The sequence below is a fragment of the Camelus ferus genome, chromosome 2, assembly GCF_009834535.1.
Source record: "Camelus ferus isolate YT-003-E chromosome 2, BCGSAC_Cfer_1.0, whole genome shotgun sequence".
NCBI lineage: Eukaryota > Metazoa > Chordata > Mammalia > Artiodactyla > Camelidae > Camelus > Camelus ferus.
In genome coordinates this window covers 72,580,300-72,604,277 of record NC_045697.1, presented here as the reverse complement: position 1 = coordinate 72,604,277, position 23,978 = coordinate 72,580,300, and the positions used below count along the sequence as shown (strand labels likewise).

Genomic DNA, 23,978 nt, shown 5'->3' with positions numbered 1-23,978 from the left:
CTAGACAAAGTTTGGTTTGTCCATATCCACTCTAGAGAATGGAGCAACTAAAAATAATAATTTGAATATTATGTAACAGTATAGGAAAATGCATATCATCTAAGTGGAAAAGAAAAGCTGAAAAATCCTATATGTGTAAATTAATTGTTTGCTATGTTTAAAAAAAAGTTAATGGGAAAAAATCTGGAATGAAATATTCCAGAACTCTAATAGTGGTTGTGTTGGGGACACTGGAACATTTTTTTCTCTTTATTTTTTAAATTTTTTTCTAATGTTAATTATAAGTTATTATAAAAACCTTTAAAAACATATATGGCCAATATGGAACGGAATGTATTTATTGGGCCTAGTGTAAGGTTATATAGTGACATTAATTTCATGCCAACAACTGTAATGTCAGTCTTTGTCTCCTTTTACCAAGGAGTTCACATTTTAGGTTACCTTTGGTTAGAACTTACTTATGGAGATACGAATTTATATAACATGATTTTTTAAAGTAGTAAATAAAAATAAAATATTAAGAGAAAATGAATTTTGCTATTATAACATGAGATATATTTCTATCAAAATTATTTTGCCCTCTATACGTAATATAACTCCTGCTTTGGTGAGTGTTACAGCCTCTGAAAATAATGATTTGTTGGGAATAGGTAATGATTTCCAGCTTTTAAAGAAAAGAAAAAATGATAGAGTTCAGGTGGCTAACTTTTTCTTAAAGTCAGTTTAACCCATCATACCTGAAGATAATTGTTAATTATCTGTATCTGTTCAGACAGTTCTTATCAGTGAACAGTCACAAGAGCACAAACTGGAACCTGACCGTTGGGTTTATAGCCTGGTTATTCCTCTCTGGGTGACCTTCATCAAGTAACTATTCTCTCTGGGATTCAGTTTCCTCATCTGTCCAATGGAGATAATAATAACCTACCTCATAAGGTTATAGTGAAGATTAAATATGTCAGTATATGAAAATTGTGCCTGGTACATGATAAGTAATACAAATGTTGACTAGTTTTATTATTAAAATTATTAACTAAAAAATTCTTTAATTCTTTTATTATTAAAATTATTAACTAAAAAATTCTTTAAACATTCTTTATGTTTATATTTTAGATGGTTGGCATAGATAAAACACAGAATTTGGAAACCAAAATAACCCAAGCACTGATTGCAGCTGATGAGAATAATGAACTAACTGAGCAACAGAGAAAGATATTTTCTTTAATACAAGAGAAAAATGAACTGCAGCAAATGTTAGAGAGTGTTACAGCAGAAAAGGAACAGCTGAAGACTGACCTAAGAGAAAACATTGAAATGGTAGGATTCAGCACTATATACTTAGCAATACATTTTTATCTTTGTATGTTTTAGATTTTTACAACTATACTGAGGTATAATTTCCATGGAATAAATGTATCTGATGCAAGTGTACAGTCTGATGACTTTTGAAAAATGTCTCTACTTGTGTACCCTCCACCTCAGTCAAGACATAGAACGTTTCCATCACCCCAAAAAATTCCCTTGCCCCAACCTATTCAATCCTAATCTCACCCTCTGCCCCATACATATAGTCACTGTCCTTATGTTTTTTTTTTTCCCTTTAATCACCTTGTCTCTTCTAGAACTTCATACAAATAGAATCACACAGCATACATTCTTTTGTGTCTTCTTTCTACTCTCCTGCTTATTGCTGGGTAGTAATCCATTGTATGAATAGGCCACAATTTGTTTAGACTTTCTCCTATTGGTGAAAATCTGAGTTATCTCCATATTTGGCTATTTTATAAAGCTGCTGGAAATATTCATATAAAATCTTCTTATGAGTGTATGTTTTTTAATTTCTCTAGGGTAAATATCTAAATGGAATAGCTGGGTCATAAGGAGGTTATATTTAACTTGATGAAAATTTATTAAACAGATTTCCAAAGTAGTTATACCATTTTACATTCCCATCAGCAAATTAAGAGAATTCTGGTGGCTCCACATCCTCACCAACACTTCATGTTATTGGTGTTTTTAATTTTAGCCATTCTATTAGGTGTGTACCTCATTGTTTTAATTTGCCTTTCCCTAATGACTAAAGATATTGAGCATCTTTCCATGCTTCTTCATTGTGTATTTTTCTATAAATTATGTGTTCTTCTCAGTGATGTGTTATAGACTTTAGAGTACAAGTCTTTTCCATATTGTGTTGAATTTGTTCCTAAATATCTCTCTTTTATTTATGCTGTTGTAATTTTTTAAATTTCATTTTTAATTGTCTGTTGTTAAGTTTGCCAATATTTTCAAACCTACTTTAGTTTTTGTTTTTAAGTTTAGGGACAGTATAATGTGTATAGATTGAAATTAGTATTTTGAGAAGTTTGCTGTGGATCTCAGTAGAACCTGACCTTTTGTATAATTTTCCATGTTTATTGGGATTGTTTTCTATTTGATCAAAATTGCTGAATGTAAATAAGAATACAGACAAAAGTCATAATGTCTTCTCAGTCTCTGGCATGTAATATTTTTGTGGTCTTGATACTTGAGAATGTCACTGTTTAAGCTTAACAACTAGAAATACCCCACCTCATGCTAGCAAAAGATGCTGCCATTTTGAGCTTACTATTAATCAGTAGACAAAACCAAAGCCATTCCAGCATATGAAAAGCTCATAACCATATATATACAGAGAGAGAGAAAAAGAGAGTCACCTTCAGTCAACAAAAGCTTAGAAAGTCTGTTTTGTCTTAGGGGTAGAAAATGAGCAAACCCCTCATGATAGAATGCTGAATCCAGTTCTAATTCTTCTGATAGGAATGTAAGGTGAGCAATAAAGAAACAGCATAAAAAAGCAGATTCCTGGCATTTACACAGTTAAATTAAAGACTCTTTTTTTAAGTAGTGTTTTCCAATATAGCTTGCCATGAGTTCCTTTTCAGGCTGAAGTAAATGCTTATTTTTACCTGATTTCATAAATGTAAGCTAGTATTATTCATTTTAATCTCAACTTTTTAAAAATTCTAGACCATTGAAAACCAAGAAGAATTAAGAATTCTTGGAGATGAACTTAAAAAGCAACAAGAGAGAGTTACACAAGAAAAGAACCATGCCATAAAGAAAGAAGAAGAGCTTTTTAGGACGTGTGAGAAACTGGCAGAAGTTGAAGAAAAGCTAAAGGAAAAGGTGACTTTTTAAAGTTATCTTCTTGGTCATTTTTCCTGACTTAACTTTGTGTGGGGGTGGAGCTGGGGGAGGTTTACAGATTTGACTCCAGTAGATGTGAATTCCAGAAATAACACATACCTCTCAAATGAACAGATCTTAATGCTAATAGTTGGAACAACTTCAACTCCTACTGAGATGTTAACTAACATCCTTTGTGAAGATTATATTATTCTAATCTTTACGTGAGAGACAGAGCCTTCATTCATCTGAACTAATCATTTGATATATTCATTCAAGTTTATATTGAGCACTGCCATGGGCCAGGCATTGTTCTGGGCTCTTGAGATACGTTAGTCAACAAAACAAAGAGCCTGCTCTTATAGAAATATATCAGTCATTCTCTAAAATGTAAGATTTATCACTACAGTCAGCCCTCCATATCTGCAGTTTCTGCATCTGTGGATTCAATCAACCACAGATCAAAAATATTCAGAGGAAAAAAAAATTCGTAAAGTTCCAAAAGTGAAACTTGAATTTGCCAAGCACCAGCAACTATTTACATAACATTTACATAGTATTTACAACTATTTATGTAGTATTTGCATTGTATCCGGTATTACAAGTAATCTAGAGATGAGTTAGAGTATAAGGGAGGGTGTTTGTAGTTTATACGCCAATACAGTGTCATTTTCTATTAAGGACTTGAGCATCCTCAGATTTTGGTATCCACAGGGGTCCTGGACTCAATCCCCTGTGGATACCAAAGGGTTATTGTATTACCATCTCTTAGATGTTTGCAGTAAGGGCTGTTGTAATATTTGTAGAAGAGCTAAGACTCTTGTAACAATTGTACTTCCCAAGTAATTCTAAAATGCACCCATTGTGATCTTTCTGTATATTCTAGGAGCAGTGCCACATGCATTATAGGTGATACATTGCAATTTCCATTGTGCTTCTGTATTTTTTTCCTAACATGTATTCTCTTAATTCTCATCCCTTTTACTATAACTTAACTGAATATAGTAAAACCTTATGTCTATTTCATATTCCTCCTAAAGAAGTGAAATCAATAAGCTTACGTAGAAGTTAATGCCTCGTTGTTTCTTTGAGCCACCCCGTATGGACCTTATTGGAAATGGAAATAAATTTTCCAAATTTTTAAGAGAAAAAGAATTACAGTTATTTGGCAGCTATATCTGTATATTTAATTCATCTCTTTCCTTTTTTGATTTTTCTCACTTTCACTTTACCTCCTTGATTAACCTAGTGGGACTATCTTAGTTTCCTAAGGTTTCTGTATCAAATTACCATAAACTTGATGGCTTAAAACAACAGAAATTTATTCTTTCACAGTCCTGGATCCTAGAAGTCCAAAATCAAGGTGTTGGCAGAACCGAGCTCCCCCTGCAGGCTCTAGGGAAGAATCCTTTCTTGCCTCTTGCTGTCCTTGACTCCCTGCTGTCCTTGGTGGCCCTTCGCTAATAACTGCATCTCTCCAGTCTCTGCCTCCATCTTCATATGACTTTCTCTGTGTCTCTCTGTCCTTTTCTGTCTCTTATAAGGATGGTCTCATTGGATTTAGGCCCCACCTTAGTCCAAGAATACTCCTTCTCAAACCTTAACTTATTACATCTGCAAAAATCCTGTTTTCAAAAAGGTTACATTCTGAGGGTCTGGGTAGACATGAATTTGGGGTAGGACCCAATATAGACACTATGCCTAGAAAGTTACTTTACATTTAATGCTACTTATTTGTTTATATTGGGGTGTAGACAGGGCTATGATGATGATTATTTCAGTTCCACAAATACATTTTACACAAGAATTTTAAGAGAGTATAGACAAAATGCTAATTATAAAAACTATTCCTTAAGAACCAACAACTCCAAGAAAAACAGCAGCAACTTCTTAGTGTACGAGAAGAAATGAGTGAGATGCAGAAAAAGATGAGTGAAGTGGAAAATTTAAAGAACGAATTAAAGAACCAAGAATTATCATTGGAATGTATAAAAATTGAGAAGCTAGAGTTGGCTCAGCAACTTCATGAAAATTATGAGGAAATGAAATTCATAACCAAGGAAAGAGACAATCTAAAGGAATTACAGGAGTCATTTGAAACAGAGAGAAGTAAACTTAAAGGATACATAAGAGAAATTGAAGTTACAGTAAGTCATACCCTTTTCTTTCATCTATTAAATGTTTTCTTAAAATCTGAGTCAATTGAAAAAGGGTAGGCAATGTTGGGATGATGTTATTATAATTATTTTTTAAATTTCACTTGCTAATAAAGGGTCTAGAAACAAGAGAAGAACTAAAAATGGCCCACATGCATCTAAAAGAGCACCAAGAAACTATTGAAGAACTAAGAAGAAACATTTCTGAGAAGACAGCTCAAATAATAAGTATTCAAAAGAACTTAGAAAAAGCAAATACTGAATTACAAGAAAAGGTTTGTATTTTCTTCCTTCCCTCCTTGTCCCTTCTTCCTTTCTTTCTCCTTGAAGGAATGATAAGCATTAGACAGTGACTGAGTTATTTATTGTATAGTAGTTGTTGAGTGTCTAACATGGGAGATACAGTCCTGGGTTATAGAAATAAAATGGGAACAAGGTGGACAAAATCTCTGTGATCACAGAACTTACTTTGCAGTGGAAAGAAGTAATCAATGAATAAGCAGTCAAATGAACAAGATAATTTGAGATAATGGCAAATGCCATGGAGAAAATGAAGCACTGGGGTAACCGGACCAACCTGTGTTAAAAGCCTACTATGTGCCAGGCATTGAGACTGTGGCTATGAATAAGACATTGTTCTTTTTCCCCAATATAGGCATATAAAAAATCCCTCAATTCCAGTATGATAAATGTAGAAATATGATATGCAAAGTTAGATGGTACCACTAGTGGTCATGGGAAAGGGGGATCAATCTGTACCCATAAAAAATATATGAAGTAACATTAGCATTCATCTGAGAATGGGGGCCATTCATTTATTGGGATATAATCTGCTCAACTCTGAAATTTCTCCTGCATTTGGGAACTAGTATAGAAATAAAGTATGCAACTGACTGGATTAATAATTTGTTGGTAAATGTAAGGATTAGTTCACTTTGGATATAAGCTGGAGAAAAAGAAAATTATGACAGAATGTGACTAGCAGAAAAGTCATGAATAGCTTTAGTAGGAATCAAGTGAAAATGAATAAATAGGAATTTGTACTCCATGGTAGACCGTGAGGGTTCAAGGTCACTTTCATTGCTATGGAAAGTAGTCTCACCTTTTCCCTTTAAAAAATTATGATAACACTCTCTATATAGTAACCTTGGTATTTTATGAATATCACAAGATCCCAGTGCTTCATGAGGAACAGGAGCTACTTCCTAATGTGAAAGAAGTCAGTGATACTCAGGAAACAGTGGATCAACTGGAGCTATTGAAAGGACAGTCCAAAGCCAAGGATTCAGCAACACTGGCAGATATAGAAATGGAAAGGCTCAGGTTGACTGAGAACCTTCAAGACAGTCTTGAAGAAATAAAATCTCTAACTAAGGAAAGAGACAACCTTAAAATGACAAACGAAGCACTTCAAGTTGAACGTGACGAGCTAAAAGAAGAGATTAAAGAAACTTTGGCTAAAGTAAGTTTCATCCTTTCCTCCCATTAAATAAGTGTTTTATAAATATCAAGTCTTTGGGAAAGGGGGCATTTGTAGTTATAATGTTATTACCAATTTTCTTTAAGCATCTCTTAAATTATTAAGTGACTGAAAACAGAAATAACTAAAAATTGCTCATAAATAATAAAAAACTATTGAAACAGAGGAAATGTGTCAGGGAAGAGACTATTCCAAATGATTTAGAAAAAGCCGTGCCAAATTACAGGAAAGGATAAAGCCAAAAATGCTATTTTCTTTCCTTCTTTAAACCTGTTTCTCCAGCATTTCATGAGGTATTACTATCTTCCTCATTGATCCAGTCAGAAATCCAGAATCATCCCTACTACTGTCCCTTCCACCCTACTCACTCTGTAATCCAAGTACCAAACCTTGTTGATTTTAAGGGAGGTGTGTATATGTGTGTAAAATCCTTCCACTCTTCTCTCCACATAGCTGATGGCCTAATCCAAGCCATGATTATTTCTTTCCCTGAATTTCTGCATTAGCCGCCTATCTGGTCTCCCCATTCATTTCATACTTCTCTAATTCATTCTCCAAACTGAGCCCAAGGGATCTTTTCTTCTTAAAACCCTTTAATAGCTTATTGTTACTCTTGAAATAAAGACCAGCATCCTTCACACAGTCTATGAGACCCTGGATCCCAGACCCTGCTGATCTCTAGCCCTATTTCATCTCACTCTTTCTCCTGCTCATTGTGCTTCAACAGCTCTAGTCTATTGCTCTTTTTCACCTCATGGCTTCCAGATATTCTAGTCTTCCTTGTTGTATTTCTATACCCCTCTTTGCCTAACTAGTGCTCACAGCCTTCAGATCTCAACTGAAGCTTTCCTTCCCCCAGAAAGCCCTTCCTAACCACTCACAGTAAGTTAGATTTGCCACTGGTACCCTGAAAGAACCCAGCTCCTCTGTTTGGTAAGATTTGGTATAATATCTGTCTTTTCCCCTAAAGTATGTAAGTCTCAAAAAAACAGATCATGTAAAGTCTCATTTACCATTTCATCTCCAGCTTAATAGGATATTGACAGCACAGTGAGTTCTCAGTAAATAAGTATTAAATATCTGAATAATGGAAGAGTAGATGAGTGGAAAGATTGCTCTGTAAATGAGCCATTGAATCCCTGACTTAATTGTTTTACAAAGTATCCTTACTTCTTTTTCCCTAAAATAAAATAAAGTATCTCTGGATATCAACTGTATTGTTGTATGATTCTCTTAAGATCCAAGCATCTCAAAACAAACAAGAACAGTCCTTCAATATGGAAGAAAAGGACAATGAGATTAAGAAAATTATGAGTGAGACTGATCAACTGAAGGAGCAACTCAAAGCCAAAGATTCAGCACTACTAAGGCTAGAAATGGAAAAGCTCAAGTTGTCTGAGAGACTTCAGAAAAGTCATGATGAAGTGAAATCTACAGCTAAGGAGAGAGATGACCTACAGAGGCTACAAGAAGTTCTTCAATCTGAAAGGAACCAACTACAAGAAAACATAAGAGAAATGATAGCTAAAGTAAGTTTCATCCTTCCACTCATGTGTGTGTCTGTTGTATTTTTTTTTTTAATATTCTGTAAGCAAGTATCTTAGTAAAAAATAAACCTCTGGGGAAAAGGAATTAGTTATAGTGTAATGATTATAATGTTTTCAAATTTCTTACAACTTCCTTTCATAATAAAGCACCTAGAAATGGAAGAAGAACTTCAAGTTGCTTATTGTCACCTGAAAGAACAGGAGGAAACTATTGATAAACTCAGAGTGGATCTTTCAGAGAGGGAAACTGAAATATCAAGCATTCAAAAGAAATTAGAAACAACAAATGATGCATTACAGAAAAAGGTAAATTTGGGGTGAAGGAACAGTGGGAGAAAAGTTACAGGCGGTGGCTAACAGGATTACAAAGACTACTGTTTACCTCCTAATTGTTTTGGAAAGCATCCTGGATTTCTTTCCTTAAAAAAAAGTATATTTACATATAAATATACACATAAATAAGCACACGTTTATATGTGTGTACATATGTATATTTTTGGCTATTAACTTATTTTATTATTATCTTAAGACTCAAGAGCTACATGAAAGACAGGAACAATTTATTAGGATCAAAGAAGTCAGTGAGACTGAGGAAAACATGAGTGAACTGGAACAGTTAAAGGAGCATCTCAAAGCCGAAGATTCATCACTACAAAGAATAGAAAACGAGAGGCTCGAGTTGACTGAGAGACTTCAGGCAAGTCAAGAGGAAATAAAAACCATAATTAAGGAAAGAGATGAACTGAAAAGAGTGCAGGAGGCCCTTCAAATGGAGAGAGACCAACTCAAAGAAAACATTAAAGAAATTGTAGCTGAAGTGAGTTTCCCTCTTGTAATGTTTTTTGGATGTAAAAACAGTGTTAAGGTGATAATGATGATGTTCACTATTAAGTTTTAATAATTTTTCTCCAATCATAAAGGGACAGAAAATCAAAGATGAACTAAAAACTACTTACGGTCTTCTGAAGGAGTACCAAGAAACCATTAATGCAGGGAGTAATTCCGAGAAGACAGATCAAGGAGCAAATATTCAGAGAGACTCAGGAATTTCAGATGATGAATTACAGGAAAAGGTAGGTCTTGTTTGGTTAAGTTGGAAAATGACATCTGATTATTGTATTCCTCATCTACCTTATGGAAGAAAATAGTGTATACATTAGACTAAAATGTAAAAATGATTGCCTTAATTTAGAAAGTTCTTTTTTACTAAAAATGTATGCCTATCTCCTAACTTGTTTTACGATTTTCTCAGGTTCAAGAACTTCAAGAAGAAGAACATCAACTTCTTAAGATGAAAGATGTCAGTGAGACTCAGGACAAAATGTGTGGAATAGAAAACTTTAAGCAGCAACTTGAGGCCCAAAAATCAGCTCTGGAAAATACAGAAATGGAGAACAGAAGGTTAACTCAGAGACTCCACAAACATCTTGAAGAAATAAAGTCTGTTACAAAAGAAAGAGATGACCTTAGGAGCGTGGAGGAGACTCTCAAAGTAGAGAGAGACCAGCTCAATGAAAACCTAAGAGAAACCATAATCAAAGTGAGTTACCATCTTTCCCCAACTGGAAAATATCACATTGTGTCTTAAAAGAACCATGAGTGATAGAGTTGGTGAGAATGTAAAATTGATCCAACCTTGAGGAAGGCTGAAGGAGGAATATATGATAGTATCTTCCAAATTTTTCAGTAAGTGTATGCATTGACCCAATAATTGCTATTTATCTTGTACACATTAGCACAGTTGTGCAAAAAGTATTTGTAGGATGATATTCACTGCAGCAAGTTGCAATAACAAAATTGAAAAAAAGAAAACAAAAAAAGGAAAAATTCTAACTATCCATTAGTAGGGACTGGTTAAATAAATGCAGCACATTCAGACCATAGAATAGCAAGCCCCAGGTAAAGAGTGAAGTAGAGCTGATTTAGAAATAATCCTGATGGGGAGAAAAAGTAAGTTATGGAGGAGTATATCTGGAATATATTGACATCTAAAAGTCACTTAGAGGAAGAGAACTGTGGGGCCTAAAGAGGGAGGGGAATTTTTACTTCTAACCCTATACTTTTCTACACACTGTTGAATTGTATTATTCTGAATGTATTATTTTTCTTTCTCTAATATAAAGGACCTGGAAAAACAAGAGGAACTAAGAATTGCCCACATGAGTCTGAAAGAACATCAAGAAACTATCAATAAACTCAAAGGAACTGTTTCAGAGAAGACAGATGAAATATCAAATATCCAAGTGGATTTAGAAAACACAAAAACTGCCTTCAACGCACAGGTATTTCTTCTGATATCTAAGTAACTGAGAGTTTAGATCAGATCTTTTGTATAATGAAATAGGATATGAGCGTTTAATATTGAAATAAGTAAAGATTTGCCTATTCAATTTAGAAAGTATTCTTCAGCTTTTTCTCTTTTTCTCTGTATCTGTCTACATCCTAACCTATTATATGATTATCTTAAGATCCAAGAACTTCAGGAGAAAGAAGATCAACTTCTTAAGGTGAAAAATGATCTCAGGGAAAGTATGGATCAAACAGAGCAACTAAAGAAGCAATTACAGGCTCAGGCTTCAACCCACGAAAGTATTGAAACAGAGAAATTAAGATTGACACAAAAACTTCATGAAAACATTGAAGAAATAAAATCTGTTACTAAGGAAAGAGATGACCTAAGAAGAATGGAGGGAATCCTCAAAATGGAGCGAGACCAGCTCAGGGAAAGCCTCAGAGAAACAGAAGCTAAAGTAAGTTACACTCATTCCTCTTCCCAGCGAGTAACTGTGATGTTTTCCTTCCATCAATGAACCCTTCTTTGAAATGAGTGGTACTTTGGATGAGAGTGAACTGATAACCTTTTAGGTAGGTAATTTGGTATCATTGTTGAAAATTTTAAATTCTGTAACCAGCATTTTTTTTTGTGGACTTTATCCTATATGTACACTTACTCAGTTGTTAAGATAAAGGAAAAAATATATATATATGTATATAAACACATACATACACCATAAGGTGGTTCATCATAGCGATTTGTGATTTAAAAAATAGGAAGTAACCTGAATGTCCATCACAAGGAAACTGGATAAATAGGACCAATATGTCGGAATACTATGCAACCCTTAAAAATGAAATAGATTTAAATGTCCTAATTTGAAGCCCAAAATAACCCTGACAAAGAAAAGTAAGCTGTAGAACAGTATGTTTGCCTCTGAAAAGTATGAATACAATGTGGGGAGGTAAGGGTGGGGAAGGGAAAGCCTATAACTTTATAACAACATCAAAGATGTAGTGTAAGAAGTAAAAGATTTATTATTTTTACTAAGAAAATGTGTCATTTTCATTAAAAAGAAAATACTAGTTAACATTAAGATATGTCATTGTTTTTGAAATTTTTCTAATAATAAAGGACCTGGAAAAGCAAGAGGAACTAAGAATTTCTCACGTCCATCTGAAAGAGCACCAGGAAATTATTGATAAACTCAGAGGGATTGTTTTTGAGAAGACAGATGAAATATCAACTATGAAAATAGATTTAGAAAATTCTAATGCTAAATTACAAGAAAAGGTATTAAGGGGGCAGGGGGCCTATTTGTTTGGGTAGCTGATTTATTCCTAGAATAAATAGTAATGCCTAAAACCCTTTGGGGATGCAAAATTGTTTAGCCACGTTAGAAAACAGCTTGGTAGTGTTTACTAACACTGAACCATATCATATACCTGCCTGTAGCCCAGCATTCCCACTCTTTGGTATGTAACCTAAGAGGAAGGAGTGCGCACTTCCACATAAAGATGTACAAGAATGTTCGCAGCAGCTGCAATCATAATCACAAAAACCTGAAAACAGCCTAAATGCCTATCAAAGGAGAACGGATAAATACATGGTGATTTTTAGGTTTAAAAGCAGGCATACTAATATAGGATGGTAAAGGTCAAAATAGTGGTTCATTCTAAAAGGGGCACACAAGAACCTTATAGTAAGGTAAGTAAATGTTCTATATTATATTTTAATCTGACTTGTAGTTACATAGCTGTATACATATGTCAAGAATAATTGAGCTGTATACACATAAGATTAGTGTGTAATTACGTATATTATACCTCAAAAGAAAGTAAATCCTCTGTGGAATTATGCAGAATATTAATGAGTGACATGGGAAGACTATTGTCTCAATCAGTTTAGAAACTGTTCTTTATCCTTCCTAAGAAACCATCTATATCCTGACATGTTATTTTATGATTATCTTAAGATCCAAGAACTTAAAGCAAATGAACATCAACTTTTTAAGTTAAAAGAAGGTGTCAGTGAGACACAGAAAAAAATGTGTGAAATGGAGAGACTGAAGAAAGAATTCAAGGCCCAGAGTTTAACTTTGAATAAAATAGAAATGGAGAACTTAAATTTGGCCCAGAAACTTCATGAAAGCCTTGAAGAAATGAAATCTGTAATGAAAGAAAGAGATGACCTAAGGAGAGCAGAAGAGACTCTCAGACTGGAGAGAGATCGACTCAAGGCAGACCTACAAGGAACCATAGCTAGAGTGAGTTGTGTTCTTTCTTCCTGTCAAGTGAGCGTGTTTTTAATAAAAGAAGTTTGAAAAAATGTGATACTGTGGGTAAAAATTTAAATGTTACAATCTTTTAAGGAGACAGTTTGACAATATCATTTTAAAAATTTATCAGTATATATATTTGCTACATCAGTTCCACTTGTAGGAATTTATCCTACCAATATATTCACATATTTGGGCAGAAATACAACCGCATTCACTGCAACATTGTTTGTGATGAACAAAATCACAAACAATCCAAGTGTCTGCCAGTAAGGCACAGGCTAACCTAAGTGGGGTTCATCTGTATAGTGGAATATTAAGCATAAGAATGAGACACTCTTTGTGTGATACTGATTTAGAAACTTGTCCAAGTGATATGAAATGTGAAAAGTAAGTGGCAGAGTGCATGTAACAGGACTGGGATGGGTGTGGCTAAGGACAGGAACTTTTACTTTATGTCCTCTGTACTGTTCTAATTTGCGGGATGACATGATGGTTGTTTGTAAGTATGAGCATGTATTTTTTAAGACTTTGTTTAACTAGTCCATTGTTAAGAAAAGGTGATGTGCCTTTATATCATATTTCTCAATTTCTTCTAATAATAAACGATCTGGAAACACAAGAGCAACTAAAAATTGCTCATATGCATTTGAAAGAACACCAAAAAACTATCGGTAAATTCAGAGAGAGAGTTTCAGGAAAGACATCTCAGATTTCAAATATTCAAAAGGATTTAAATAAATCAAAAGATGAATTACAGGAAAAGATAGATGGTGTTTTGTTCTTTGGGGGAGTAACTGTCTCCAGAATTACTTACAGAATGAGGAGGAATATAGATACAGATAACGTCAATATAGATTATATACGAACATATACTATAGACACTATTTTCCTTTCTTGAAGGAATTCTGTTTGCATTCTAACTTGTTTTATAATTATGTCAAGAGCCAAGAACTTCAGAAAAAAGAGCTTCAGCTTCTTAAAATGAAAGAAGATGTCATTAAAATTCGTAAAAAAGTGAATGAAATGGGACAACTGAAGAAGCAATTTGAGGCCCAAAATTTATCTATGCAAAGTATGAAAATGGATAACATACACTTGACTAAGAAACTTTATGAAAGCCTTGAAGATAAAAGAATTATAGCTAAGGAAAGAGATGAGCTAAGGATGATAAAAGAGTTTCTCAAAATGGAAAGAGACCAATTCAGAGAAACCTTAAGACAGATGATAGTTGGAGTGAGTTCAGAATCTTCCCCTATTTAGTAACTATTTATAAGAATCAAGCTTTTTAAAAGGGTAATGTTTTGTTTTGTATTTCCTAGAAATGTCTACAAACAGTAAATGATAATGGGGGAAACTAACTGTTAATTATAATTTTCACACAAATAGAAAATACAGTTTTAAAAGAAGCAAAAATGTTTTTCAGAAAATACATTTTTTTTGGTAAGAACTTTTTTACTTAAGTGTAGTTGATATACAATATTATATGAATTTCAAGTGTACAAAAATAGTGATTTGCAATTTTTAAAGGTTATACTCCACTTCTAGTTAATGTAAAATATTGGCTATATTCCCAGTGCTGTACACTCTATCTGTATAGCTTATTTTATACATAATAGTTTTTACTTCTTAATTCCCTACACTTATGCTGTCCCTTCCCCATTCCCTCTCCCCACTGGTAACCACTGGTTTGTTCTTTATATATGTGAGTCTACTTCTTTTTTGTTATGTTCACTAGTTTGTTGTATTTTTTAGATTCCACATATAAATTATTTGTACAGTGTTTGTCTTTTTCTGTCTTACTTATTTCACTAATCATAATACCCTCTAAAGTCCATCCATGTTGCTACAAATGGCAAAATTTCATTTTTTTAACACCTTTATTGTGGTATGATTCCTGTACAGTAAACTAGACATATTTCAGATGTACACTTTGATGAATTTTGATCGATGTGTACAACAATGAAACCACTATCACAATCAAGATGTCTAACATTTCCATCACTCCCCAAGCGGTGCAGTTTTCAAATTTCCAATTTATCCCTGCTCACCCCCTTTAACTCTTGGTAACCATAAGTTTGTTTTCTATGTCTGTGAGTCTGATAAGTTCGTTTGTATCTCTTTTTTTAGATTCCACATATAAGTTATATCATATGGCATTTTCTTTCTCTTTCTGACTTACTGCACTTACAGTGATGATCTCCAGGTCCATCCATGTTGCTGCAAATGGCACTATTTTATTTTTTATGGCTAAGTAGTATTCTATTGTGTAAATATATACCACATCTTCTTTATCCATTCATCTGTTGATGGACATCTAGGTTCCTTCTTTATCTTGAGAGTTGTAAATAATGCTGCTATAAACATTGGGGCACATGTATCTTTTTGAATTAGTGTTTTTGTTTTTCAGAAAGTACCTTTTAATTCACTAGTTTTAAGAAAAGATTTGTTAAATAAAGCAGACTATTTTCTTCAATGTAGTTTTTGAAAAGGTTTTTAAGCCAAGAAGTAGCGTCATTCTCAATAGAGAAATATTTGAATATCAGAAAGATGAAATATCTCATTTCTACCTCTACGTGATAGAGTTTTAAACATAGGCTCTAGTTAGACGTTAGAAGGAAAAAAGGCAAGATGAGTATAAAAAAGGAAGTTTTTCTAATACGGCTTTTTATAGACATTCAGATTTCAGAATCACATCTTCAGAAACCTAATTGAATCCCGCTATAGAATTCAGACAAATAAGAAATTGTATGAAATCTATAAAAGTTTTTTTTGTTCTCATATTTCATTCTCATGTTCATCATTGTCTCATAGTAAAGAAATAATAAGGTAGAAAGCAGTATCATTTGTAATTTCAGTAGAAATATCAGACACTTGAGAATCATCTTTGTGTGGGCCTAACTAAATTTATAGAGACCCAGTTCATTTAACAAATATTTATTAAACAGTGTTTTGTTTTGCACTTCTAATCAGAAATACAAAATATAAACAGGATATGCATTTTCTGTTTCAAGGTGCTTCAAAGACTATATGAACAGGGCTTGGAACACCATAGGTAATAGACTTGGTTTTGTTAGCAAAATAATTTGGCAGCAGTGATTCTAAGGCAGAGACTTGGAAGAGTAGGAAATGGAGATAAACCCAAAATCCAGTTTGCAGCTATAAATGGTAAAGGAACAAATCCTGTCTTCCAAAAATATGTGGTTTTCCCACTTCTTTTTCCAATGAGTTGAGGTTACTTACTACAAGACTTAGTGGTACTATTATGTACTAAATGAATTTTTCTGAGCCTTTTTAGCATTACTTTTGAGTTACATGTGTGATATTTAATTCCATTATTGAAAGGATATAAAAATATAATTTAGAAAGTATATGAGTAGATTTAATATGTGAATATAGTTACAGCTGAAGTCTCCTTTATTTCTTTGTATCAAAGCAGGATCAACAGAACCACAGAGAAGTAGTAAAATATGAGAAAAAACTGCAATGTGATGGAAACCAACATCTTACAGAAAGGCTAAAAGAAAAGTGCTTTAGGATAAAAGTAAGTGCTCTCCTGTTAAAATTACAAATGAATATCTATACCCTTCCAAAGGCCTAATGTGGAATGAGTAGATAATACTCAGAATTTTTCTGAACTTTAGTACAAGTATGTATGTGTACACATACGTACATACACTACACACACAAAACGGGTTCGTGATTTTAAGTCCTCGCTGGAAAGGAGATACTTGAGCATATACCTGAAAGAGGTAAAGGATCAAGACACACGGCATCCAGGGAAAGATCAGTCTAAGCAGAGGGAACAGCGGGTACAAGGCTTCTGAAGCGAAAGCCTGTCTGGTGGGTTTCAGGAACATCAGGAAGGGGAAGCAGCTCATTAGAAGTGAGGTCAAGAGGTAATGGGGAGGAAGCAGGCTCTGGGCCTGAAGAGAACGTTGGGTTTTATTCTGAGTAAGATGCAAACTCCTTAGAAAATCTGACCCCAGAGAGACACAATCTGAGTTATGTTTTAAAAGAATGGCTATGATTGTTGTGTTGAAAATGATTGGAAGCAGGAGGACCATTTGAAAAGCTAATCTCAGTAACCCAGGGAAGGCGACGGCGGCCCAGCCTGAAGAGGCAGCAGTGGAAGCAGTGAGAGGTGTGTGGATACAGAGTATGTTGAGGGCAAAGCAACATGAGTTACTGTCGCCTCTGTGAAAGTGCAGAGTCCCTGAGGACTTTCTGTGGTGTTTATGGTGTGTCACCTGGCACAATTCCTGACAGAAGTCAGCATTCAGTTTTTGTTTATTAAAAGTACAGTGAATGACCACAGTGTGCTCCATACCATAACGTGATTCATTGTAAAGTCAAAGGCAGAATCCCCTCTCCAACATCCCAGATTAATGAACATCTACATAGCCTTTCCTTAACTTACTAAAGAGAGCTCCTTGTTGTCAGAAGCCCCTTTTTCTATAGTTTAACACCCTGAACTAAATATGTTAGTACATTATTGTAGCAACTTGAACTTAACGTGTTCCTCCACCCATACTCTGACCAAGGGGTCGCCTGCCTGGCATCTAGTCACTTGAGTTTATGGGCCCTGGCCCCTTGAGTGTCTACCACATGCAGGCACTGTACTGGGTGCTTCAACTCATGAGATGGTAGTATTGCTCCATTTATGAACAAAGAAACTGAGACCCTGAGAAGAAGTTTAGTGGTTGCCCAAGGTCACATAGCTAGTAAATTGGTGGAATCAGGATTTAAAACCAAATGTGACAAAGTGTAAAACTTGGGTATAGAAGCATTTTTACAAATATAATTTTATTTCCTTTAAGCCATAATGTCTATATGGTTTATAGATTACATAGATATAGATACTATTTAATATTTGATCCCCTAGAAAGCCCATGGCAATTATTGTAGTCTTCATTTTGTAATTGTGAAAATGACTCAGTGGTTTCCCCCATCAGCAAGTGGCAGAGCTAGAACCTGAACTCAGACTCTGAACGAAGGTTAGAAAACTTGGATTCTAGGCAGGTAATAGAAATGTGTGAAGAGGCTCCACCAAGTTGATAAATACTAGTTTGATTCTTAGTCACTTGTTCTGTGCGCTCACTCACACTGCCTACTGGAAACTTAAGCCAGCACTCAGTCTTGAGCTGCAGTGCATACTAGATTGAATTAACTCAAACTTCCCTTCAGACTTTGTAAATACACTTTCAAATCATAGATGTTTAAAAGACCAAAAGGAAATGCATCAAAATGGTAGCAATGGTTGTTTCTGATTTTCTTTGTTATATTTGTTTAAATTTTTTAAACTTCTGTCCTATAAAAAGTATTAAAGCATTAAGTTTTGTTAAAATTCTAGGGCTGGGACTATTTCTTGTTAATTAGAATGAATTGTTAAATTGAATAAATTTTAATTTTCTTTAGGAACTTCTTAAGAGATACTCAGAAATGGATAATCATTATGAATGCATAAATAGATTGTCTCTTGACTTGGAGAAGGAAATTGAAACCCAAAAAGAGCTTTCAGTTAGAGTAAAAGCAAACCTCTCACTTCCATATCCACAAACCAAACAAATTCAAAAACTTCTCACTGCAAACCAGAGATGTTCCATGGAATTCCATAGAGTCATGAAGAAACTTCAGGTACCATCTTTCCTAGTAATATCTTTGTAACAGCTGTAAATTTCTATTACAAACTTTTATGTGTTTAAGTCCTGCTTTGGGTGTTGGCAAATTTTTGCTATTCAGTGTATTTATTACTAAATTAAAGATTGTGTGGGTCTAAGAACAGTATGTGCAATATCCTCAATGCACCTAGGACCTGTTTATTCAACAAAACCTGAGCTTTTACCTGTGGGCTTAGACACTGTCCAGATGTTTAGGAGACAGGTATGAATAACATCTCAAGGATCTCATAGTAAGTGAGGCAGACAAGTAAACAAGTAATGAGTGTAGCAAAAGAAGTATGTGCAGATTATATGATGTAACCAGATAAAAAGTTAGAGAAGATAGGACTGTAGTGGAAGATGGACTCAGGCAATAAAGCTTGGAGTTCATTTTGTAGATGAGGCAGAGCCATTGGACAGTTATTTTAAGGTAGTGGCAATAATATGTTCAGATTATCATTTTAGATAATTCCCTACAAAGAACAAATGAGTTTGTGGAGGTTAAGGCTAGTGGCCGAGAGAAGAGACAAGAGGCAGTTACAGTGGTCCCGATGATATATTGTGGGTGACTATGCTACTAGGGAAAGATCCATAGGGATGGAGATTACAATATTATAAAAGGAGTCCATGTGATTGGTAGTGAAGGTAAAGGAGAGAAGTTTAGATTGAGCCCCAGGATTTGGGCTTAGCCAGGTTTGTGAATAGTGTTACCATTAACTGAGATAAAGAGGAAGGAGAGATCAGGTGTTTAGTTTGAAATGTTGTGAGGTAAAAATACCTATGACAGAACATCCAAGAAGAAAGACCAAGTAGGCATTTAGTTAAAAGTCTGAGGTTTGTCAGGAAAAAAGTCAGAGCTAAAGATAAAGATTTGGGATTCATATAGGTGATAGATTGCACAGCTTGAGTAAGTCAGCCAGAAAGCATAATAGAGGAATAAGAGTTGGAGGATAAGATAAGAACTCCAGAAAAGATAATTATTCAAGAAGCAGTTACAGAAAAGAGAGCAACGTGTGGATTCAGGTTTGGAAAAGTCAAACAGACAGGAGAGAACCAAGTAAAAGTGCTATCGCTCAACTCACTAGAGGAGAGTATGTCAAAGATGAGTGGTCATGAGTGGCCGAAGCTTCAGACAGACAGAATGTGGATTGGAGAGATCTCAATTTGTTGATAATAGAACACACTGATGACTTTTGTCAGAGTAGTTTTAGTTGAGTGGTTAGTGAAGAGGCCAAATTATGAGATGTTAAGGAATGGTGAAAGTTAAAGAGGTGGAGTATCTGCCCTGCCTGGGTAAATTGTCCCTCAGGCCCTGACATCTGTAAATCTTGGCAATCAGATATCCACAGCTTATTGAGGAGATCCATGAAACATAGGGCATTCAATTTATTGTCACTTTAAAGCCAAACATCTAAATATGCTTGAGAAGAGAATCTTGAGGCATGTCACACTCATTTTGGTTACCCAATCAAGGTGGGCAGAAGATGTTGAAAATGAATGTCAGGTGGGAAACCTAGGTAGTTGATGATGTAATTAACCAAAAATGGGGCAATAGAAAAAGGGAAAGGAATCATGCACATTTTAAAGCTATTGAATTTGAGTTAATTGTAGGACATCCATGAGGTATATCCAGGGGGAAGTCAGAAATATGGAAGGCCTGGAAGTTATTCTCCCAAGAGAATAAGAGGAAAAAATTGGGAATAAAGGCTCTTTCCTTCTTTCTCACTTACCAGAGGATATAGATAATTAAGAAATGCCATCCTACCTCATAGTCTCAGAGGTTTGAAATTTCATCTAAATGTGATAAAAGTTTTCATTTCCCAATTTGTTTAATGTTTTTCTACAAGTACGTGTTAAGCCATGTTACAAAGATAAAGGAAGAACAACATGAATCCATCAATAAATTTGAAATGGCTTTTATTGATGAAGTAGAAAAGCAAAATGAACTGCTAATGAAAATACAGAACCTTCAACAAGATTATGATGTACCGCCCAGAGAATTAAGAGACCTCAAATTGAGCCAGAATATGGATCTACATATTGAGGTATAGTTTGCTTATAATGTGTTTAATTAGATTTCAAGCCTTTTTATCAAGTAGAAAAGGTACATTTCATGTTTAGAGTCATTTTCATTTATCAAAGTTAAAAATTGGTTGCAGAATGACAGCTGGCCAGATGTAAAGAGTGCCAGGTAATAGTCTAGCCTCTTTTCAGAACCCAAAGATACAGAAAATAGATGTAATATCAGCAGGTGAAAATTCATGGAACCCCAGAATAAGTTTGCTAATGCTTTCTAAAACTTCCTACATCTGTGACTAGGAGTCAGAATATATTTTCTTCAAAATATTAAGAATGCGAGATCAGTAAGGTGTTTTCCCCTTTTTATGATATTAGTATGCTATTATAGATAAAGACTTTTCCAATGTTCAGGCAATTCAATGCTTATTTTTCACAGGAAATTCTCAAGGATTTTTCGGAAAGTGATTTCCATAGCATAAAGACTGAATTTCAGCAAGTACTAAGTAATAGGAAAGAAATGACCCAGTTTTTGGAAGAATGGTTGAATACTCATTTTGATGTAGAAAAGCTTAAAAACGGCATTCAGAAAGAAAACGATAGGATTTGTCAAGTAAATAACTTCTATAATAACAAAATAATTGTAAGTAATAATTTTCTAGTGCTACCTCTTTCTTTTTGTTGTTGTCTGCTTTATTTTTTCTACCTCATTCATAAAAGAACTTAGAGCAACTTACTTTTAAGTATTTTTTTTTAATTTGTATATGCTCTGTGAAAAAACTGACTCTGTAAAACATCTCCTACCTCTATCTAATGTATTAGGAAAATTAAATACTTATTTATACTTGTAGAGAAGATAACAAAATCTTGGTGTGTAACAATCAGTTTCCTCTTGTGGAATCTGGAATCTTTTTGCCATTCTCCTCTTTCCTTTCTCACTTCTCACTGCTTCTGTAGGGACATCCTTTTCCCCAAGTAGCATCAGACAAGGTGAGACGTGAGCCTATTTCACGGTTATAGGCAGCAACTGTGGGAAATCCCTAGACAAGCTGTTTTAAAATGTTCTGAATAATGAATTTCAGCATATGCCTTGTCCTAGAATTCTAGTATTTTCAGAGTATTTTTCTTTAATATGTAATTCATTTTACACCTATAATGGTGTTTTTACTATCCAATAGGCCATAATGAATGAGTCAACAGAGTTTGAAGAAAGAAATGCTACCATAGGCAAAGAATGGGAACATGATCTAAAATCAATGAAAGAGAATAATGAAAAACTGTTTAAAGACTTCCAAACTTTGAGGATCTCCCTGACTTCTGGTGCCCTTGTTAATCCTACTACACAAGATGATAAGAATCTTCATGTTACATCAAGAGCTACACAGCAAGCCACAGAGGTTTGTACTTTCTTATAAGATGTTTTCCAATTTGCAGCTTCACCACAGAGTTAAATGCACTTAACATCTTATATAACATTTATATATAACATTTCAGAGAAAAATTGTAGTATTGAATGTGTTAAGGAACATGCGACCATCTTTGTGTATGTGTAATGGGCTTGTTTTTTAAATATTGTGACCATCATTCAACTAATTATAAAGCTAGACATGATCTAAGACCTCCCCTTTAGATTATGAAACAGAAGTAGCTCATAGCTTAATTTGATTAGTAGGTACCTACATCACTTAAGGTATTATTACCATACAGTATGTTTCCTAAATCATGTTACTTTCTATTAAACGATAATCTGTGTCTATGTACAGATCTAGCTTAGGGGAAAAGAGCAATTTAGCTTTTCTCTAACTGTCATCAGTGTTTTTAATATTGGTTAATATTTTAATTGAATTAAAAATAGAAGAGGCTAAAAATACAACAGATTTCTTAAGCAGATTAACCTGTATCCAAAAATCAGTATGTTATTTGAATGATCCAGTTACTTTATCAACTACCCTTACTTGGGAATCTGTAAAGCAATAATGCTATTTAATTTTGTTAGCACACAAAATGACTTAGTGGGGAACCCAAGAGTAAATTATAATTTCTCATTTTTACCAAAATAAACACTTATAATAAAACATCAACCATTAATTTAATAATTACCAGTGGAAACTAGAAGGTCACTAGTGTATAGTTTATTGATTTGCTGATCACTGCAGACATCAGTCAGCTGGCAGAGGTAAAATTGTGGACATTTGAAACCCATCTACCACAGCAATAAGATAAAGAAACAGAGGTGACCCAGAAAGTGACCTATCATATAAACAAATAATATGCTATTAGTTTGATAATTATGCTAAATTACGGTAGTGTGGTAATGATGCAGGAATAGATAAGGAGAGTAGTTTGGTAATGATGCAGAAATAGACAAACAGAGCATGGGAATAAAACCTGCTCAGCAGTAAACCCAAATAAGTCTGAGGGTTTAGTGTATGATAATGGTAAACTCAGTGGGGAAAAGATGATTTACTTAATGTTTGATTCAGAACAGCAAGCTAGCTAACTGGAAAAAAATGTCTGGATTTCTGCCTCACTCATTAAACAAAAGTAAGTTCTGAGTAGGCCAAAAAGAAACACATTTTCCAGTAAAACCTGCATATGTGTGTATGTGAATAATCTTATAAATATGAACAAAGTTAGGTATTTAAATTCAGGTATTTTTGTACTTGGAAAAAACTGGAAATAACTTTAATGTTCATTAGTAGTCAATTTCCTTGAAATTAGATGTATGTATCCATTAAAACAAAAATGTGAGAGATCTATGTGTATTGATAATGGAAAGATCTGGACAATATATTGTCTTTTTTTTTTTAAGCAGAACTATATATTTAGTATGTTCCTACTGGGTGTATGATCAGCATATTTATGAACTGAATACTCACTTATGCTTAGATACACATAGAAAACTTCTAGAAGAATACCCCTGCAAGAGTTTAATAATCATTGCTTCAGGGTCAGCTGGGGTTCTGAGGTGGGGAAACTGACTCTTCATCAAATACTGTTCAATTTTCCACATACTGAAGTTGAACACTAGGTAATAAAAATAAAGGAAAAAATATGCTACATGTGTTACCTTAAAGAGCTAATTATCAAATGTACTTTTTTTTTTAGTCTTTTGTGGGGGAGGTAATTAGGTTTATTTATTTATTATTATTTATTTTAACGGAGGTACTGGGTATTGAACCCAGTACCTTGTGCATGCTAAGCACCCGCTCTATCACTGAGCTATAGCTTCCCCCATCAAATGTACTTTAAGTAGTATTAATTTAAAACGTGAGTGCCTATTTAATATGCCTCGCACCATGCTGACTAGTAAATAAAATAAACACTAAACCTTAAAATGTAAAATTTGGGCATTTTTTAATCCAAGAACCATCAGCTTCTAAATGAAAAAAGTAATACAT

At 34.2% G+C, this 23,978-nt stretch overlaps 1 protein-coding gene across 6 annotated transcripts in view; it reads left to right on the top strand.

The window, feature by feature from the left end:
* The window catches only part of CENPE (centromere protein E), a 69,193-nt gene that overhangs the window by 31,009 nt on the left and 14,206 nt on the right, over positions 1 to 23,978 (top strand). For 3 of the 6 annotated variants that reach the window (XM_032461013.1, XM_032460995.1, XM_032460987.1), the window contains 19 exons: positions 1,114 to 1,317; positions 3,007 to 3,165; positions 5,022 to 5,312; positions 5,438 to 5,596; positions 6,493 to 6,783; positions 8,040 to 8,330; positions 8,496 to 8,654; positions 8,878 to 9,165; positions 9,269 to 9,421; positions 9,601 to 9,888; positions 10,472 to 10,630; positions 10,817 to 11,098; positions 11,758 to 11,916; positions 12,599 to 12,889; positions 16,338 to 16,445; positions 18,320 to 18,538; positions 20,409 to 20,606; positions 21,017 to 21,220; positions 21,756 to 21,974. In XM_032461013.1, coding sequence (XP_032316904.1) covers positions 1,114 to 1,317; positions 3,007 to 3,165; positions 5,022 to 5,312; positions 5,438 to 5,596; positions 6,493 to 6,783; positions 8,040 to 8,330; positions 8,496 to 8,654; positions 8,878 to 9,165; positions 9,269 to 9,421; positions 9,601 to 9,888; positions 10,472 to 10,630; positions 10,817 to 11,098; positions 11,758 to 11,916; positions 12,599 to 12,889; positions 16,338 to 16,445; positions 18,320 to 18,538; positions 20,409 to 20,606; positions 21,017 to 21,220; positions 21,756 to 21,974 — 4,122 coding nt within the window. Of the gene's footprint in view, positions 1 to 1,113; positions 1,318 to 3,006; positions 3,166 to 5,021; positions 5,313 to 5,437; positions 5,597 to 6,492; positions 6,784 to 8,039; positions 8,331 to 8,495; positions 8,655 to 8,877; positions 9,166 to 9,268; positions 9,422 to 9,600; positions 9,889 to 10,471; positions 10,631 to 10,816; positions 11,099 to 11,757; positions 11,917 to 12,598; positions 12,890 to 13,508; positions 13,675 to 13,853; positions 14,138 to 16,337; positions 16,446 to 18,319; positions 18,539 to 20,408; positions 20,607 to 21,016; positions 21,221 to 21,755; positions 21,975 to 23,978 lie in introns of all 6 variants that reach the window. The other 3 variants (XM_032461021.1, XM_032460994.1, XM_032461002.1) reach the window with 3 other exon arrangements.